Genomic DNA, 21,822 nt, shown 5'->3' with positions numbered 1-21,822 from the left:
ATTGGAGATCGTAGGTGGGCTCTCCAGGACCATACGTGGCACTCATCGATGGAGCACCTCATTGTCTTTAAACGGCTGTGTTCCGGTGTCTCCCACCTTGTAAAACAATTCTGAGAACTCTAGAAGTGGTACATTTCAACTACTGGACGACGTTCCTGTCTTTTGCAGGTTTGGGCTAAGATCAGATGTCTCTATGGACACCAGACACCTGCAGGTGTACTTGGTATTACCGTGAATGGCACTGTCTACCCAGATGCCATCACCAAATATTTTGCTCTTCATTATGCTAAAGCCTCAACATCTGAGAATTATCAACCTGCCTTTTGTGTTCTAAAACAATGGGTGAAGCACTAGCAATTATCGTTTACCACACACCACCTGGAGTCATATAATACTCCATTCCGTGTGTGGGAATACATCATTGTTCTAGCCTACTGCCCTGATACAGCCCCCCTAGGCTGAACTGCAGCCACAACCAACCACTGGATTGTCAGCATCTTATTCTTGCCATCTTTAACCACATCTGGAACAAGGATGAGTTCCCATCGCACTCAGGGGCTAAGCATTGATTTGCTAGGTATGGGGTTGGCGACCCTGGGGTACCTGAGCTGGGATCTGGTAAGTGCCGCCAGTCCCCTGTCACTGTAAGCTCTGGGCGTTCTTCAGCAACCACCTTGTGGCACAGCGGTGGAACGTTGTGCGTCTCAGGGAACAGGGATCTTGGCTTGACCGCCCGTATCCCAAGGACAGCTGATGGGATGCATGGCTCTTGAGGTGGAACAGTTGTTAGCGGGCAACCGCTGGGAACCCTGCTGCACCCCAGTTGTATAAGGCTTATTCAGGCACACTGGGTTCTGTCTGAGTGGACCCTTATTTCCCTAGCTGCTCGTGGGACCGAGATGAAACCCTCAAAATAATCTTCTTCTCCTCCTAGCGGGAAGGGTGTACCGCCTGGGAGTATTCACACCCATTCATCCAAAAGAATGAGAGAGGCTAGTCCTCCTGATAATAAGAATACTTTGGACTGCAGTAACAGGGCTCATGGAGCCATGAATAACAATGTGTTTCTGGTGAGGAAGGAGGGGACATTTGGAAAGGTGTCACCCTTTTATATCCATAAGGGTTTGGAAGGCCTTGCTGGAACATTAAAATCTTTAAAACTATTGCGTAATGGCTCATTGCTGGTAAAAACTAACAGGTCAAAGCAGGTAGACCTTCTTAAGAAATCACAGAAACTGGGTGACTATGATATCATTGTTGAGATGCACACCTTTCTCAACTCCAGTAAGGGTGCTGTCACATGCCAAGATATCATGGACATGGACATAGCAGAACTGAAGCAAGAATGGGCATCCCAACGAATAGTCAATGTGGGGCAGCAAATGCGCAGGAATAATGGAGCAACTGAAAAGATTGCCACTTGCATTTTCACTGTACCTGAACATCTTATGGTGGGGTTCCTTCAACTTAATCTTCGGCCTTATGTTCCAAACCCCATGCGGTGCTATAAATGCCAGCGTTTTGGCCATACAGCCGTGAGTTGTGGAGGTGAAGCGGGAATTGTGGAAAAGCTGCTCATGACGCTGGGACTGACTGCCTGTCTCCTGCAATTTGCATCAACTGCTCTGGGAACGGTCCATTCTGGAGCCGAGACTGCCCTGTTTTTGTTGAAGAATGCAAAATACAGGAGATGAAAGTGACCAAGCGGATGCCCTATGCCAAAGCCAAAAAAGAATATAAAGTGAAGAAACCCCCTCTTTGCCACCTTATATTCTTCCATGGTGCTGAAACCTATTCCCAAGGCGGACATTTCGACACAGTCGATGCATAGTGTGTCTGTACCCACCACAAGCACCTGTACTTGCATGTGTACATGTTGAGGGAAAAAGAGTAAGGACCAAGCAATTCAGGCAGCTGCACCAGGAAAGACCAACAACAGTTTCACAGCGAGCATCCAGAAGGTACAAGAAAAGCATAATGCCTCTCAATGCCCCCTTTCCCCTTCATCCTCAAAGGGACAGGGTGCAGGGAAAGGCTCACGATGTTCAGATCAAAAGCTGTCCCGAGTGCCGTCAGACATAATTCATTCCCATCTGACTGATGAGGAGGATATCATGGAGCTGGATGCCTTGAATCCAGGCAGCCCTTCCACTCCCCATCACTCTTCAAGTGCTTCACCTCCCCGGGGGAAAGGGCCAAGGGAAGTGTTGCTGTGTTTGTCACTAATGCGCTCCACTCCTCTGCTCTCCCCTTGGCTAACGGCCTGCAAGCAGTTGCTGTTCAAATTTGTGTGTGTGTCAAAGAATCACTATTTACTCACTGTATTTACCTCCGCAAAATGCACTAGACTCTGTGGCTCTCATGGATCTTATCGCACAACTCCCGCGACCATTCCTCCTCCTGGGAGACTTCAACACCCATCACGTCCTGTGGGGCTCGACCAATAATTGCCATCGGGGCCGGGTTTTGGAGAGCCTTGTGATGTCTCACGAGCTATGCATCCTTAACACGGGTTACTCACGCACATTTCTATACTGCTACTGGGTCATTCTCAGCCATCGACCTCTCTTTCTGTGTTGCCGGTCTCACTGACTGTTCAGTGGGAGGTCATTGATGACCTTCGTTCCAGTGACCACGTCCCAATCTGACTTCACCTACTAAATGACACACCACCTGATGTTAAGCATCCTGAATTAGTGGTCAGCTGGACGCATTTCAGCCAGCTGGCTGTGTTTGAACTCTGCTACAGAGTTCAAGGATGGGTGGACCACATCACACGAGTGATCCATTGTGCCGCTGATTTCTCCATCCCACAGTCCTCAGGTCATCTTAGAAGGGAACCAATACCTTGGTGGACAGACGAGTGCCATTGCGCGATTTGGGAAAGGCGTGAGGCTCTTCAACATTTTAAATGCCGACCGACAGCTGACGACCTTAGGGCCTTTTGAGTCGTGAGGGTCATGGCTCAGCACGCCATTAGGGAGAGTAAGAAAAGGTCATGGCAAGCATTCCTGGACTCCATCAAGTGCTCCACCTCTTCTATAAAAGTATGGGAAGCCATCCGGAGGACTTACGATAAATGCAGCCATTTACCAATAGCAGCAGTGCTGAAACAGGGGTGCCTCCAAACAACACCCAGAGACATTGTTCAGATGCTGGCCGAACATTGTGCACAAATTACTGCCAATGCAAGCAGCAACTTGTCGCTATCACGCTACTGTAGAGAGCGAAAAGTTGGACTTCAGGTCCAACAGTTCTGAGGCTTAAAACTCCCCTTTCTTCATGAGGGAGCTCGAATCAGCACTGACTGAGATTCATGACACAGCACCTGGTCATGACCAAATCCGGTACTGCATGCTTTGACATTTGCCAGCAGGATCAAAGGAAATCCTCCTTGAATGTTTTAACCTGATATGGCAGACAGGCAACTTCCCCAACTCATGGAGGGAGGCAATTCTGATCCTTCTCCTCAAACCAGGAAAGGACTGCACATGTCCCAGTAGTTATTGGAGTATCACTGTGTAGGAAGGACCCTGGACCCTGCACCTCCTTCAGTTTTATAGGGCTTTTGTGCATTCACATCTGGACTATGGTTGCACTGTGTATGGATCAGCGAGGCCCTCTTACTTGCGTATCATTAACGCCATCATGAGGGGATTCGGATGGCCACGGTTGCTTATCAGACCAGTCCCGTGCTTAGCATATGCACCGAGGTGGGGGAACTGCCACTTACCATCCAGCGCCAGCTCCTCGTGATGTGTCAGCCATCTAAGTTCCCTACTGCTCCAACTTCACCTGCACACCATACTGTTGCTCGTCCACCTCTGGAACACCTTTTCTCCAATCATCTAAGAGTCACGTTGCCATTTGGGATCTGCGTGCAGCATATGCTGGAGTCACTCAGTGTGGAGCCATTACGAGCCTAAATCCAGTGTTTTAACCGCCTGTCGCCATGGTTACTGGAGAGGCCCAGAGTGATTTTATATTTGGTGTGGTACAGAAGACATAGCATTTCTGCTTCCGTTTTTAATGAGATATTATCTGATATTTTATCTGAGCACCACGATTGTGTGGCTGTTTTTACAAATGGGTCTAAGTGTCTAAGCAGGGGGCTCTGTTGTTCTCACAGATCATGTCCTCTAGGTCAGACTGCCTGCAGAATTTATCATCTTCAGTGCAGAATTATGTGTGATCTAACGAGCACTGGAGCAGATGAGACATTCTTGTAGTTTTAGATTTCTCATCTGCTCTGATTCTCTGACTGCCCTTTACTCTCTCCAACAGTAACTCTGAATATCCAGGATACCCTCCTACAGCTAAGACGACTGGGAAAGGAGGTGTCTTTCTGCTGGATACCTGGGCTCATTGGAATTGTGGGGAATGAAAGGCAGATTGAGGAGCCAAGGTGGCGTGTCGTGATCCTCTGGTATTTCGGTGTGCTATCCCCCCATGCTATCACCTCTCCAGCTAATTAGGCTTTTCCCTAATCTGTGGGGAAAATACATCTACATGGAAGGATAATGCAAAACTGAGAGGAGAAGATGACATTATAACCGAATTGCCACAGCTCAGTACTTTAGCAATGACAATTAGAAACAAAGTTCAGCTAACTTTATAAATTTTTATTACGTAAACTAATTTTTAATTAACAGTAGTTAGTGGAAAATTAGGAAAAAAGGTTTTCAAAGTATGTCATTAATGAAAATAAGCAATGGTCGCCAGTTACTCACCAGAACGAGATAATTAAATTGAAATCAAACTTCATACTCATAAGCAATCTTAAGTAAGAATAGTTACTGGCGTCATGACATAGAAACAGTATCTAATGCTCACTTTCAAGTACTTCACACCACACATGTCACAGTAGTCAGATAATAATCAAATAGCAAACACATACAACATGTTATATTAATTTTCAAAGATCAATTAAAGTGAGGTTGTTTACTGGCTGCGGACAGAAACTTTTTGTTACACATTACTCACTGTAATACTGACTGTCATAATTGTAGCAAGCAGAAGGATTGTTTGATTTTACTCATTAGTAAGGACTGTCATTTACCTAGCAGTTCCTCTGATATTTCTTTGTAAAAAAAGTTATAAATTATGCCACAAGCTATAAGTTAGAAACTGTGCTTTGACAATGAAATTCAGTGTCCAAATTATGTAAAGTTTTACTACCATTTTTTGCGAATGAATTAATACTGGCTTTTGCATCATTCTGTTTCTGACGACATTCATACTATAGCCAAAGATTGCATTATTACATAATTGTCCAAAAACTGGAAAAATTTTCAGTTTGTTTTCTGATTATCTCAATTTGCACAAAGGGATAGGATGGATACTACCTGGATAACTTTGGAAAATCATTTACGTGACAATTTGCATGAAACCAATGTTGTTTAAGCAATAAAACTGCAACTACACTGGTCAGCCTATTACACTTCTAGTTTTAAAAAGTCTAGATCTTGCTTCATTTTATGATGCCATTAGTTTGTCAAGCAGTTTCATTTAGCGGTAAAATAGGGCACAGGTTGATCTTCTTGCCATACCATAGCCAATAACAATGGCCCACATTACTCTTGTTGTTATGTGAATTACTCTTGCTCCATTTGTACATTGCCCAATAAATGCCATACACATAGCTTGCCCATATTAAACATCCGCCAAAACAACCATTTCAGTTTTCACTGCTCCACACTTTGGAACAGACTTTTTCTCTCTGCACTTTTGCATAGTCATACCAGCGAATACACACAACCAACCACAGCAACAGTCTCCTCGTGACTCTGAACTGCAACTTTGTTGGTGCACTCACATTCCCAATGTTAATGCATTTACAGTTTATTATACTCTTTGACAATAGCTTTTCCCTGACTAGGCCAGCATGTCTACTTACAAAATGTTAACATTCCACGCGTATTCTCTTTCTTAAATAACAAATAGCATTTTTAACTTGACAACATATTTATGATTAATATTCAGCAAAACTAATAAAACAAACTTTATAAAACACGTAGAAAATGTATGATCATCCACAGAGTTGTGGTGTTATAATGTATCCATGGGAAGAAGATGGTTGGCAGTGACCAATAACAAACTCCATGTCATCAAGCCCACAGCTCGACCGTGGAGTACTTCCTTCCAACCATGTCGGCGGGATGAGGTCCTTCTTACTCTTCTTCGCATAGGCTACAGCCCTATGACTGATGGGTTCTTACTTGGCGAGAGGACCCTCCAGTGTGTGGTGCTTGTGGCTTGCAGATCACAGAGTGCCACATTTTATTGGACTGCATTTTATCTGCAGACCAGCAGACTGCAGCGCATTTGCCAGTGGATTTGCCATCTATTTTATGAAATGATCAAACAAATGTGGTTAGGGTTTTTAAGTTTTGTGACTTGTCCAATGTTTTTAACAAGATTTTTAGGGAGATGTTCTTAATGTGTCAAAGGGTGGATGGCTCACCCTAGGTTTTTGTAAGTGATCAGCCAGTCACATTTCCCTGTGCTTTTCTTTTAGTTCTTTTGTGTTTTGTTTTTTCTGTGATTTAATTTCTTGATTAGCTCTCTTCCCTCTTAATTGGTTTTAGTGCATGTGATACAGAGTGACTGTGTGGTCATTTTGAATGCATGCGTGTACAACTCTTTTAGTTCAGCTCCACATTCGTTTGTTTTTATAAGTGTAAGGGTGCTTATGACCTCGCCATTGTACTGCCATCAGATCCAAAAACACACACACACACACACACACACACACACACACACACACACACACAGTGTTCCCATCCCCATAGCGAGAAAGCATGATCGTCCCAGTGCTGAAACTGGGTAAGCCTCTCTGGAGATGGACAGTTATAACCCAGTAAGTCTCACCAGTGTTCTCTGTAAGTTGCTTGAAAGCATGGTGAGCCGGTGGCTATGTTGGCTCCTTGAGTCTTAGGGTCTTCTGGCTCTCCATCCCAGGGTGGTTTTCGCCGAGGGCTTTCCACAACTGATAATCTGGTTTACCTGGAGTCTGCCATCTGAACAGAGTTTGCCAAATGTCAACACTTTACAGCAGTCGTCAAAAGGCTTATGACATCATATTCGTGCTGCCTTACCCGAGTTGGGTCTCAGTGTGTGCTCCCAATTTTTATCCATAATTTCCCGTTACACCATACATTCCAGGTTCGAGTTGGTGCTTCCCACAGTACCCCCCCCCCCCCCCCCCCATAATATCTGTGAGAACGGGGTCTTGCAGGGCTCTGTACTGAGTATTCTTCTCTTTATAGTCTCCATCAATTGTCTAGCAGCAGCTGTGAGCTCCTCAGTTTCATCCTCTTCGTATGCTCACAACTTTTGCCTCTGCTGTTGCTCCTCAAATGTGGGTGTCACTGAATGTCAACTGCAAGGTGCCATGGCTTTTGGTTTTCAGCCTCCAAGACTTGTGTCACGCACTTCTGTTGACATTATACCATTCACCCACAATCAGACCTTACCTTGACAACAACCTACTCAATGTGATGGAGACTTTTAGGACTGGTCTTCAATTCTCAGTTGGCATGGATTCCCCATCTTCACCAGCTTGAGCGAAAGTGCTGGCTCGAACTTAATACACTTTGCTGCCTGAGTAACACCAGCTGGGGTGCAGATTGCACTACTCTTCTGCAGCTTTATAAAGCCCTGATAAAATCCTTCTTGATTATGGGAGACTGTCATACGGTTTGTCATCGCCCTCAGTATTGCAGATACTGGACCCGATACACCACTGCAGGGTTTGATTTGCGACAGGCGCCTGTTCCACCTTGTTAGTTAGCTACCCACGTTTGTGGGTTCTCTAAGTATCCAAACTACCATCTTCTCTTCCCAAACATGGAAATCCGTCTACCACAACAGCAGCCCAGATCAGGGATTATGATTGCAGTCCAATCCGTCCTCTTTGACCTTCAGTTCTTTACTCTTCCACCTCTCCTCTGGGCCAACTCACGTACACCTCCGTGCTGCAGCCCTTGTCTTGAACTGTCACAAAGTCCAAAAGACTTGGTCCCCCCTGAGGCCCTCTGCTACCAATTTTTCTCCATCCATGATGCATCCCAAGTTTCAGAAGTAGTCTACACTGATGGCTCGATGTTTGCTGGTCATGGGGACTTTGCTTATACTCAGACAATACATGCTGAACCACGTTCCTTACCAGATGGCTGTAGTGTTTTCACAGTGGAGTTAGTAACAATCTGTCATGCTCTTGAGCATGTCTATTCCTGAACTGGTGGGTCCTTTCTCATCTGCAGTGACTCCTCGAGCCATTTGCAAGCTCTTGACCAGTGTTATCCTTGCCATCCCTTGGTCATTGCTATCCAGAATTCCCTGTATGCTGTTGAACAATGCGGATGCTCAGTGACCTTCGTCTGGACCCCGGGCCACATCAGGATTCCGGAGAATGAACTCATTGATAGCTTGGGCAAACTGGCTAACAGTAAACCGACTCTTCAGATCGATACTCTGGAAACAGATCTCCAATTGGTATTCACCCTCAAGTTTTAGGAATCTGGAAAACACAATGGCTCACTCTGACTTCACCAAATTATGACTGATTAAGGAGGCTATGAATCTGTGGAGGTCCTCCCTGGATGTCTCTCGCAAGGATTCTATCACCCGTAGCTGGCTCAACATTGGCCATGCCTAGCTGACTTGTGGTCATCTTCTCCACATGAGGATCCACCCCACTGTCATTGTAGTTCCCATTTGGCTGGATTATCCCAACCTAGCTGCCCTGCAGCAGCCTCTTAATGTTCTTGACTCACTACTCCTGGTGTCAGGATACAAAGCCTCAACTGCTGACTTAGTTTTACATTACATTTCTAAAGGGGACTTTTACCACTATGTTTATGAGAGGGCCATTTAACCTTTTCGGCCCACTGAGGGGTTGGCTGAACAATCTGTTACTTCCTGTACCCAGACTGGGTAACAGCTGTCTGGGCTTGGTCATCCAGCCCAGTCCTCGCCCTACCTGCTCTTTTACTCTTCTTCCCCACTCTCGCGTGGTCTGTTGGAATTGGTCATTTTTTGTCTCTGTGTACTTCGCTTGCCCTGTCCCTGTTCCTGTCTTTCCTAGGCACTTTCTGAGTGGAGCACCTCTGATAAGTGGTTGGGGCTGGGGATGTATGCTTTGCAGGGCTTCCAGCTTCTCCCTAGATGGGGCACCTTGCCCAATTTTCTTTCTCTGCCTGCCCCCCCCCCCCCCCATCTCAGTGTCATTGACCTTTGGTAGACCTTGGGGTTTTCTTCCTCTCATTTCTGCATGACAGGTGATCTCTGATCTATTGTCACATATTTTCTTTTCAAGGTAAAGGGGACTGATGACCTAGTGGTTTGGTCCCTTTAATCATCTAACCAATCAACCAACCAACAAAAACCCAGCCATGGTGCGTACCTTACTTACCTAAACTGATCCTTTGCCCTAAATAGAGTAGCTGACCCATCTGTGTTTTGATGTTTGTTCTTGGTGAATTACTTGGTTCATAAGTACTGACAGCTAGAAGGTCGACTTTCACATCAGCTCTGCTTTCACATGTTCTTGAGGCAACATAAACAACACTCCATAGTGGTCATTGTCCAAATTGTCTGTCATAGCTGCACTTGAACTCTCAGGGATTTCCTAATCTACAATGACACTTTTTAAATGAACTACAGACCATAAACAACGCTATCTTTAGAAACTTTGTACACAATTTTCTTTCAGAGTTCCATGGTACTGGGAGATAAGATTGCATTCCTCTGGACACCAAAACATCTAGATTCTGGGAATAAGCTTGCTTATTAAAAGGCTATGAGGCAATGAATTTGAAATCCATGAAGATGGGAACAATGGGATCAAGTTTGCAGTCGACACTGAATCTTCTGCTGTTTGTAATCTGGAACAGGAAACACCACACTATTGCGAGGAGCAATGAAAGGATCTAGGTCTTCCCTCCACCATTCCTGAAAGGAAGCTAAAATACTACTATATCTGGCTGACTCTTGGTCACAATGTCAGGCGAGGATCCACCCCCATTTTCAGTGCTTAATAACCTTTACTGTGCCCAAACTTTGTTGCTTTATGGAGAACACTGAAGATTGAGGACTAATTGCCTCCACTGTTAAGTAACAACACTCAAGAAGTGGGTTAGATTTTACATTTTATTGGAGAGAATGATTTATTTACACTTATTTGAGGTTTGTCATTGGCGTCTCATCATTTCTTCTTACCATTCTGTGACACAACCATTCTCCCAATATTCTACAGTTACTGCAGGGTGGCCACTACTTGGAAGCAGAAGCTGATCATCTGCAAGACAACCCCAGAGGAGTCAACAGTACGCTCCACCATTTCACTGTAAATGGTTGCAGTACATTTGCTCTATTTCTTTTCTGGTCCTGTGTCTAAGGTGGCACTGCAAAAGACAAAACTGTTAAAGGAATGTGGGACTGAGGACTTGCTGTTTAGGCCTTTTTAACTCCACTGTTGGTGTGTGTAGCATTGACTGCAAGATTACACTTGACATAGTAGTTAATGGAGCCTATGTGTATGAACATTAAATACAAACTTTGATACAAACATTTGAAAAATTGTACTTGTTACACTGACAAAAGGTGATTTTATGATGTAGAAAATAGCATTGCTGCTAAGAGTTGAAGCTATTCAACATGATAGTTCATTTGAACACCACAGTGCTTTACTAGGAACGGTTCTCTTGGAGGCGGTATGCCGTTGCCTGTCTACCTTTATACTTGTGTAGCCAGTTACAGAGGGACCTACAGTTTAATGTGGGCCTGAATTACAATACTGAGCTATCTGAAGTATATGATGATAACAATGAACAAGCTACCAACATTCCTACAGAAACTGATGGCGCTGCTCTTATTTTTTATTTTTGCTGTTAAGTAGATGTATCACAGAGCAATGTTGGCAGTAATATTTAATGCATAACCACAGAACGCACAAAATATCAAACAAAAGATGTCTTAATTTCAAAAACTTACAAGATGTTTGCCATAGCAGTAAATATAGTTGTGCACCATGCAATAAAGAGCCAAAGTCATTATTCAAAATAATGTGAGATGTATGCACCTCTGATCACCGACTGTGTAGTGAATTGTCACTTGCACTTTGCAGTAAAGGCATGTCGGCTGTTTTTCATGACAAAATTCATTCGCTTCACCAACTTGTAACAATGCCTAAAAAGAGTAAAATAATATTGAAGTTGTAGTGGCAGCAAAATGGATCGCACTTGATGCATCTATGCTCTGTCACTGTAAATCTGCAAGACATATGCTCATGCAGTATGCTGCCTTACAAGGCTGTATGTGTATCAAAAAGCTCCATTTGATGGTCATAAAGCTTTGAAAAATGTGGTAAACTGTACAACAAAATATGACCAAACCATAATTAAACCACGAAAGACAACAAATGGCTTGTTTTATATTGTAAAGGAAAAGTGCCCTTGCTGGCACCGTCCTTTTTATCTAATTTAAACCTAATAGATTGTATAAATAACTTACACATACAGCTTGTCCACAGCTAATGGGCAATTGATGGTACTATTATTGAAGAGATAAATTAACAGTTCATTTACGGAAAAATGGTTTCACCACTTACAGTGCAGCTGCAGTGAATAGCTAAAGTGATGTATCCTCAGTTTGAATCGAACACCATTTCACCTTATCCATAAACCAAGTAAAGCTACCCGAGGACTTCAAAAGTGGCAGCCGGAGGGGCAGGAAGAGTCTTGCAAGGGAATGGTTCAATACGACATGCCGATACCTACCCTGAAATTTTTCATAAAGGAAGAGTACACTGAAAGATATGCACTGGCAAAATTTTAGTTGTTAAGGCACACTTCAAGTATATCTTTTAAAAATGTCAAAGTTATTCATTCTTTCTTCACAAAGAACCAATTATAACAGTGGTTTTACAGCCCTTCTTGCCTAAAGTAAAATTGGCAATCAAGCAGACAGAGCCATGACGAAGATGTAGCACAAAGTCCAGAGTACATGCATGCAAGTTTTAAACACTTAACCGTAACAAAAATGTCTCAAATAGTTAATTTTTTGAGTAACTTGCATTTCATATTGACAGATAAACTGTTGCAGATGTAATTGTTATAAACAACTAGCTGAAGGAAAATCAAGGTAGAGTATATGTTACGTTACAGAGAACTTCCATCAATTAGTACTTTAATTTGTTTTACATTAAATATTTTACAACAATACCTGTAGCACAGTTCTTATAACTTATAAATAATGTATATTTCGCTAACAATGAAACAGTCCTTAGTTTATTCCCTGCATGCAGTCTTCACAAAAATGACATGTCTATTGGAGGACAAAAAACAAACATTTTCCTTACACCAGGCACAACTGAAAAAAAGAAAAATTAATGAATTCAGGTGCTTAATAGTAATTACTGGTTTTATTCAGACACAACTGGAATGGAGTAAGAAAAAAGCATGGGCACTGTTTTGTGTATTGTGCTGTGTACCAGGCATACTTGTCAAATTCGTAAAACGTGGTGATGCAAACGAACAAGGCATAAGTGACTAAAAGTTTAATAACACTTTTCCGTTGATAGACCTGAAATGACAAAGAGCTAACAGAAATTATACTGCCCAGCAGATTCCTGAGAAATGCTTAACGCTATTGGAAATTTTTTTTTATCAAGAGTCTGAATCGCACTGTTAGTTGTGAGTGGAATCTGAATTATGTTAAGTCTTTTTATTGTCCTCTTCAAGACAGGATGTCTAGTACAAGAATCCAACAAAAGAAATGGATTATTTTCTGCAAATGGTGAGAAGACATTTCAGATGTAACATTCAATAGTATTCTCTCCCATTTTTCTGGAGTTTGCCATCCAGATTACGCAATTTTTGAAAGTAAACAGTATTTTTTTTTTTTTTTATTCTAATGTTCCTGAAGATAGATGTAATATTGTAGAAAAAATAATCCGCTGATACTTATCACTGGCATTGTTGCACACAAATGTGTCACAGTATTCATTGACTACACAAGCAACTCCCCCCCCCCCTCCCCTCCAAATGATTAAGTGCGGCTTGCATGAAACTTCACTGATTGGCTTTAAGTGCAGCATTTTAGGAGACAACAAGAAGCTTCATTTTCACATCAGCTACAAATTTCTCTATAGTATTACCTATTAATGACATCCCCTCTACACATTTATTTGAGGTAAAATTTATAATTTTGAGACTACCTTCTGTGTATAATTTCCTGAGCCTGTTTTTAACCAGGTTGAAGAAGCCTGGAAATCAGTAATGTTCATCTCACTTGTAATTTAGAGTGCCCAGTCTCACAGATCTCCTTTGGTAATGGTGCATTGACTCTCACAAGGAATTCTAAATCTTTCAAGTAGTATTTCTTTCACACTGTAATGAGTTTCATATTGGTGCATATTTTGTACTTCATGTAAATCTTCCCTCCATTTATACAATTCATGTACAGATTTTGCTAAATGAAACCGGCTTTGCACACTGATTAGGAATAACTGTTTCCTCCCTCTTTTGTTTAACTAAAAAAATTTTGCCTTTTCTTTGTGACTGAAAGCTATTGCTGTACATGTTTCTTTTGGGCTTGGAAGGTACTCTACTTTTGTTTTGCACTTTAATTAGCACAACAGTCATCATTCAAACCACAATTCTTGGAACAGTTACTTCCAGTTCCCTCCAAAGTTTCCACAATTGCTACCAAAATGTTGTTATCATTCAAAAGAATGTTCAAGAAATCAAACAATCGAAAATCCAGGCTGGAATGTAACAAATTGTGAAAAGTTGCTAGTCACCATATAGCTGAGATATGAAGATGGCATCTGTTCTTTCATTTAAGGCTAACCGGCTGATGACCTTCTTCAGTGCAGATGCACACGATTTGCCTGAACTCTTACGGGACTAGGGGGGATTGTCTGCCGCGAGTAATGGGTATAATGGCAGGAGCACTATGAATGTAGTGTGTGGACTATAAGTTGAGAATGTGGGTCTCATGGGGAACGTGCCGGCGATAAATCCCTGCAGTCGCACTATCCTCTGTGCCCTTGGTGGCGCAGATGGATAGAGCGTCTGCCATGTAAGCAGGAGATCCTGGGTTCGAGTCCCGGTCAGGGCACACATTTTCAACTGTCCCCATTGATGTATATAAACACCCGTCAGCAGCTAATGGAATTGATTTAATTGTTATTTCATATAACGGAGATGTTGAGTCGCAGATAGGTACAACAAAAAGACTGCCTAAATAACAGCTTTTGGCCCAGAGCCTCCGTCAGAATTACATGGCAAACACACTCATGCAAATGCAACTAACACACACATGACTGCAGTCTCACGCAACTGAGGCTACACTACGAGCAGCAGCATCAGTGCATGATGGGAGTGGCGATCGGGTGGGGGTGATGAGGAGGCTGGGGCCAGTCGCCACTCCAATCATGCGCCGGTGCTGCTGCTCTCAGTGTGGCCTCAGTTGCCTGAGACTGCAGTCATGTTGTGATGAAGCAAGCTGGAATATTTTTACTTCCCCTCTTGTTTTGCCACCTGCCTCTTTAAAATTCATTTTTTTCACTTTTAACTAGAGCAGAGTCCCGGTAATCCGAACATTCAGTTAATCCGAACATGAAAAATGTTAGTCTAAGTATGGAAAAGTGTGGTAAACTGCTGTGCATACACATTATTTTAATTAACACAATACAGTAAACATGTATTAGAAAAATTGGCAAGAAAACATCATGTTTAAACAACAATAAAACATTATGTTTAAACAATGCACAACAATGAAAGAAAAGCTGTCAAACTTACTAAAATACAGTGAACATTTTATCCCTACTTTTAGATGACAAAAACTCAGTCATTGCTTTTTGGCGTAATGAAGTATGACGCATAGTTCTCATAAACATCAATCAGCAGGTGTAGCAGTGGGCTGTTGCTCCAAATAACGTAGCGCGAGGTCAAGGGCGACTGCTGCGTCACTGTGTGGCACCAGCTCTCCTTTGCTGCTTTCAGGCTCATTGTCACGTCTCACAGCAGTCCACTTCCTCCTGGTCTTGACTCACAGCAGCAACTAAATCAGCATCAGTAAGGTTCTCCACACATGCCCCATCCGCTGCCTTCCACTCACCTATGTCTCCTTCACTAGCGTCTTCACATCAAGGGATTGTCTGTGTCATTTGTAGTAGATTTTCCTCTTCATTTTCAACTAGGTTGTCCTGAAATTGAAGAGATGTACACAGTTCTCTCCACAATTTTCTCAGAGTATTTTCTGAAATATTCTGCCATGCCTCAGCGGCCCCATAACCAACATCCTTCACATTGGTCTTTTTTATTTTGTCCACTAAAGGGATGCTATCATCTTGGATCAGCAATCTTAAAAATTGTTTTCTGTAAATCAGTTTTAATGTTTGCAGTATGCCCTGGTCCATCAGCTGTAGAATGGTGTAACATTCAGCGGCAGTAACTTCGCCACAATTTCTCCATCACATAATTTCTCAGTGCTGGGGTAAGATGGCGCGTTATAAATCAAAAGGATTGTACGGGGAGACAAATGATTTTCCTTAGAAAACAGTCGAACAGAGGGAACAATTTACCATCCATCCATGCTTTTCCCTGGTTGTGATAATATACGGGCAGGGACTTCACGTTGCAGTTTTTAAAAGCTCTGGGCCTATCAGATTTGCCGATCAGCACTGAAGGCAGCTTGTGACTACCAGCAGCATTGCTACATGCTAAATAAGTCACACGATCTTTGCACATTTTAAAACCAGGAGCATGGTCTTCTGCTTTTGATGCCACGCTTTTTGTTGGCAATGCCCTAAAATTAAGGACAATCTCGTCAGCGTTATTAATTTGTTGGGAAGAATACTTTCCCTCTCTTATCACTTTTTTCAAACTCACCAAAGTATTCCTTCGCTGCATCATGGTCAGAAGAATGCTTTTCTCCAGTAATTGTTAGCTAACGGATTCCATGACATGTTTTTTATCTGTCCAACCGACCCGTACTCACACTAAAAGACTCATCACCATTCATTAACTTGTTCAGGTAAACAGCCTTCTCCTGAACCAGTGCTCCACTCAAAGGAAAAGAGCTTCATCCACTTTATCATACTGGGATTGTTTCAGAGTCTGCTGAATTTCGAGTTGCCAGTTTAGATACATTCTCACCATTGTCTATCCACTTCAAAGCATTCAGTTTTTCTTTGAGAGTTAACATTGTATGTTTCAATTTACTCATGATGAAAATACGTACACCACTACATCTGAAAGAATACAATATAACTGTTATGTGTGCCAGTGATCGATAACTAACATAACCAGCCACTTTGTGAGCCAACTGGCAGTGCACTGACCTCAGACACTACAAAGGTCTCAACAGTGCACAAAAAAAAAGGGCACGGAGTGAGAGTGAGCCATTGTTCCCATACTTGTTCCCATTTGTTACGATGGTGTACCTATTTATCTGCCTGGTATACTTCATTCTGGAAACTCGTCACCGTAATTCTGGTTAATCCGAACAAATCGTTAATCTGAACAAGGTCTGGTCCCAATTAGTTCGGATTAACGGGACTCCAGTGTAATTACCATTAACGTACACAAGTATAATCTGCATTTTCATGAAAGAGAAAGGGTGGCCCTCAGTTTTAAAGAATATAACACCAGATCTAATTTTGTCCTTAGTTTTATGTATGTAATTGATTTTCTAATTTATTTTGACTATTCCTAGTTAGTATCTTTTGTTATAGGGTGAAATCAGTAATTGTTTCGTAACTTAAATTCTATTGTTGACTTATAAACAAATATAACTTCTGTACTAATTACAAACATATGGAAGATGAATACTAGTAATCTTAAAGAATATATTTGGCTCTATTTGAAAATATGTCAGCAAAGCCAGCCCTTAATTAATTCCAAAGTAATTAACAGATTTGTGCAAAGTATTGTTTGCATACTTATATTTGTTAATTTCTTGATTTAGACAAATAATTCGGTCTAACTTTTGTGGTAAAAGAAACTGTTAAAAAGACGGAATTTTTCGATGTATTCAATTAATCAAATGAGTTAAGTTTTAATTGTAATTTCTGTAAATTAAACATCAAACAATGTGAAGTTTCAGTACCTTTTATTGTGAGGATATATAAGGGCCCAATTTTTGGTCCCGAGACAGTCAGTCCACAGCAGAGTTCCAGATGAGAAACCTGTGTTGGTTAGAACAACAACAATGCATCAACTTAACTGTGAAATAAGTGTAACACAGTTAGGCCATGTGTTAAAACAATGACAGTGTCTGTTTCATACGTGCATGATTATTCTGAAAGAACTGTGAACTATATGGTTATGTTTTTTACTGCTTGCAGATGTTCAACAGTAAACTATTATAGCAGTATGTGGATGTTCACCTGCAACCTATTAATGAGGCCTATTGAAAGTTAAACAATATGCACTGGCCATATACGTGTGTAATATTGGGGGTTGTGAACAGTAAAAGACTGTGAAACGCAACTGTGCACCTGTCAGCTACATCATTTACAGTAGACAGTACTGCACTTCCACCCCCTATTTTTTGAGCTAGTACATTGACACCGAGGACAACAAACGAAGAATTAAAGAAGGAGAACAATCACAATGTGCATTAGAGTTAGATTTGCGTGAATGTGTTTCTGTCTGTCTGCCATCTAATTCTGACAAATGTTCTTCGTAGGTGATTTCAATTGCATAACACATTCTTTGTATTTCACCTTGACATAGTTGAAAACATTAATCGGGTTCCACATTACTGTAAAACTCTGGAACCTGCACAAAGAAGGATGCTATTAGCAAGCATATACAAAGAAATCACAAAGAAAATTAATTTGATTTTATTTCCATTGTTAACACTAAGTGATACTGCAAAGGCAACTGCTAATTATTATGGATATTAAATGAATTGCAAATTCAAGTGAGCGGTTACTGTGAATGATCGTGTCAGAGAAACTATCAGTGAAAACAAATTTGCTTTACAACTTACGCTTGTGTTGTGCCTGGATTATCTTTTTATCAATGTACCATCAATCAGTGATATGTGCCTGCCATGTCGGCATGCGCCTTCTGTTATAGCTGTGGCAGGGCATACATTTCTGTAGCCACCTGGTGAGTTATGAATTTGACAAATTTCATTATTTTTTAAAAAAATACTTGTATGTCTTGGCAGCTGAAATTTTGACATTGTGTTTCTTTCAGTGTATTCTTCCTGTATACAAAATTTCAGGGTTGGCTTGTCAGTTGGCAAAAACTGGAACATCTGGCAAACGATACATGTAACAGGTGACAGATTATTTACTGCAAATTAATGATTGTGGCTTGTTAGGTAAAAAAATACTTTCATGTAAACGTTAGGTCAGTGCAATTTGTTCAAAGATTTTATAGTGACTAATTCCATTCCTGGACGGTAGTTCTGGAAGTTCTGCAAAATATCCTCCTATAGCTGCCACAAATTATATATTGGACATAAAATGTTTCACAGCCGTAAATTAGTTTTCATTTGGGGATTAAGCTGAAGCTGGAAGGTTGCCAGGTTTAGTGACTATGGTGGATACCAAATTTTCCAGTGCCGAAGTACTTTTGTAGACTGGTGCATTGTCCCAGTTAAATATGATTTGTTTGCACTTCAGACCTTTTAACAGGCCATTTCTCGTCCAAATGATTTTTGTAAAGTTCAATTACTGGTTCACTTTTTTTTTAGTAACCTGCTAGAACAACTTCATTTGCATTCTGGAAAACAAGGGGCATAATTGTTCCTGGTAACTGAATGTAATGACAACTTTTTTTGAGTTATAACCGCTTTCTTATTGCCGACTGCCATTTTATTTGGAGTGCAAATGGGTGGAACTGCATCTCTTTCACAAAAACAAATGTATAACAGTTACCATCTGTATTCTGTAAAATGTTATAGCAATAATAATAATAAAATAAAAAAATCCAAACTCTGCAGAGAAAATTTGCTTTTGATCTGACTTCTGGCTGTTTTTATTTTGATTGTGTTGTTTTTATGTCACAGTAGTTTCATAAGGCTTATTCTTTCATTCTCTGCTGTTCTTGAATCTAAATCCACAATATTCACAGATATAAAAGTGACGCAAAAATTCTTTAGTAATTTGCCAAAGATTTGATGTAATTGGAAATACTGCTACTAATGTCAGAGTATTGATTTCATGATACAACTGCTTATTCATTTATTTTTTATGAGCCTTTGAGTACCTTAGAGCTGCAAATACTGTGATTAGTGCTACAGACAGGATGTCTATTTACTGACGGGCAATGTACACTACCAGAGTAACGTTGTGTGACAGGCTTATGGATTAACCTTTGCACAGCCAAGTTTCATAAATTATTATATGTATAAACATCAATGTAGAAAATTATAGGTGGGTCATAACAAGTGTATTTCACATAGCAACACATGTCTGCATCCATTAGTGTACAGTACTAAGCATCATTGAACAGCATCACAGGCCGCCAAGAAGGTGATTGCCAGATCCACATGTCCCTACAAGAGACAGGTTCACTTGAGGTACTTTTCCACTGGCATATTATCGTAATAGCACAATGTGCATTTAAGGCCTACTTCAAAACCCGGTGTATTCATTTTGTGTTAACAGGTACAAAGGCCTGACAGACATGGTCATCAATGCACTGTGCATAAATACGGCTTGAAGAGGAGGCATCAGCACTACTGCTGCCTCCTCACACCTTCAACAAGCTCGCGGTGTGTTGCATGAGAAATGGGTGTAACCAACTCCACAATTTGGCAGTGTGGCATGATGATTTGCACCTCTACTGCCTTCAAAAGGTTCAGGGCATTAACCCAGACAATTTTCCAAGTTGAACTGAATTCTGTCAGTTGTTTTTGCAAAGGTGTGCTATTCAATTAGACCGTGTACTTTTTACAGATGCGCCACAGCCACAATCAACAAGTGCAGGCCCGGGAAAATCCGCACGCCATCTTGGTTTGTAGTCACCAAGATCGCTGCTGTCAACATTTGGGCCGGCTTGGTAGGTGATAATCTGGTCAGTCCGTACACGTCCCCTCGGCAACTGAACGCAAATATGTAATATTTTCACAAGAAATTCTATTAGAGTTGGTGGATCATGTTCCATTCAATGTGCAATAGCGAATGCAGTACCAACACGATGGTGCACCTGCACACTTTACATATACGGTGTGAATCCGTTTCAATGAATCTTTGGTGAGAATGCCACCCCAAAATAGCAGGGAACCTCCACCTTGCTGCACTTGGACAGTGTGTCTAAGGCATTCAGCCTGACCGGGTTGCCTCCAAACAGGTCTCCGACAATTGTCTTGTTGAAGGTATATGTGACACTCATCGTTGAAGAGAACATGATGCCAATCTGGAGCAGTCCATTTGGCATGTTGTTGGGCCCATCTGCACCGCTCTAAATGGTGTCGTGATTGCAAAGATGGACCTCGCCATGGACGTCAGGATTGAAGTTGTGCATCATACAGCCTATTGTGCACAGTTTGAGTCTTAACAGTGTCCTGTGGCTGCACGAAAAGCATTAGTGGCGTTGCTGTCAGGGTTCCTCCGAGCAGTAATCTGTAGGTATCGGTCATCCACTGTAGTACTTGCCCTTGGGCGGCCTGAGCGAGGTATGTCATCAAACAGTTTCTGTCTCTGTATCTCCTCTATGTCCGACCAACATCACTTTGGTTCTCTCCGAACCGCTTGGACACTTCCCTTGTTGAGAATCCTCTCCTGGCACAAAGTAACAATGCAGATGTGATCGAACCATGGTATTGACCGTCTAGGCATGGTTGAACTACAGACAACACGAGCCGTGTATCTCCTTCCCGGTAGAATGACTGCAACTGATCGGCTGTCGGACCCCCTCCGTCTAATAGGTGCTCCTCATTCATGGTTGTTTACATCTTTGGGTAGGTTTAGTGATGTCTCTGACCAGTCAGAGAGACTCTGTCTGTGATACAATATCCACTTTCACCGTTTGTCTTCAGGAGTTCTGGGAACCAGGGTGATGCAAAACTTGTTTTGATGTGTGTATAAGGGAAAAGAGTGAAGGACTATTTTTATAATGATGAGGTATTGTATATCAAAGGAATTGAGCTGTAATGCAAAACACTAGAAATTGTGCATTAACAAATTTTTACCCGTGTCACAGAATTTAACTAATGTATAATATTAGTCTGTCAAATACATCAAATATAAAGCTTTGTTGAAATTCTTGCATTAACTATTCAGTTCTGTCTTGAATACACAATTGTATGCAATGCGAGTTGGAGGAGGATGATGATGATTGTTTTGTTGTTAGCTTGCATTCAGTTTCTGATCTATTTTGGTTGTATATTTTTGTGTGTATGTAGCCATGCCACATGAAAATGTAATCATATTCTGCACAGTATCTTACATAATGTTAATTTGATTTTCAGACTGGGATTTATCTACATGTTTAGACAATGAGTGCAGAAGAAAAAATTTACTAAAGCCTGAAATATTAAATCAATGGATTGATCTACGTGCTACTTACAAGGTGTTTACAGAGCTTTCCTGCTTTATTACTATATGTTGTACAAAATTCAATACACTTAATGTCTATGATTTCAGGCATTTTACAAGCGTCAGCCTAAGGGTTTGAATGGCGCAATGTCAGAAGTTGGGCTACAATTTAAAGGGCGCCAGCATTCTGGTATTTCTGATGCCCGGAATACTGCTGCACTTGTGCACCACTTGGTTAAAGATGGGGCAATCCTGAGTATTACAAAAGTTCTTCAAGCAACCATGCGTACTGTAAGGAATCAGTGAAATTCATG

At 41.6% G+C, this 21,822-nt stretch overlaps 1 protein-coding gene across 1 annotated transcript in view; it reads left to right on the top strand.

Moving 5' to 3' along the window:
* The window catches only part of LOC126175529 (ERI1 exoribonuclease 2-like), a 43,179-nt gene that overhangs the window by 19,581 nt on the left and 1,776 nt on the right, over window positions 1-21,822 (top strand). Inside the window, exons 3-4 of the mRNA XM_049922359.1 lie at window positions 21,442-21,542; window positions 21,617-21,799. Coding sequence (XP_049778316.1) covers window positions 21,442-21,542; window positions 21,617-21,799 — 284 coding nt within the window. The remainder of the gene's footprint in view (window positions 1-21,441; window positions 21,543-21,616; window positions 21,800-21,822) is intronic.

The sequence above is a fragment of the Schistocerca cancellata genome, chromosome 3 (assembly GCF_023864275.1).
Source record: "Schistocerca cancellata isolate TAMUIC-IGC-003103 chromosome 3, iqSchCanc2.1, whole genome shotgun sequence".
Taxonomy (NCBI): Eukaryota; Metazoa; Arthropoda; class Insecta; order Orthoptera; family Acrididae; genus Schistocerca; species Schistocerca cancellata.
Note: the sequence above shows the minus strand (reverse complement) of the source record. Positions and strands in the feature narration are given on the sequence as shown.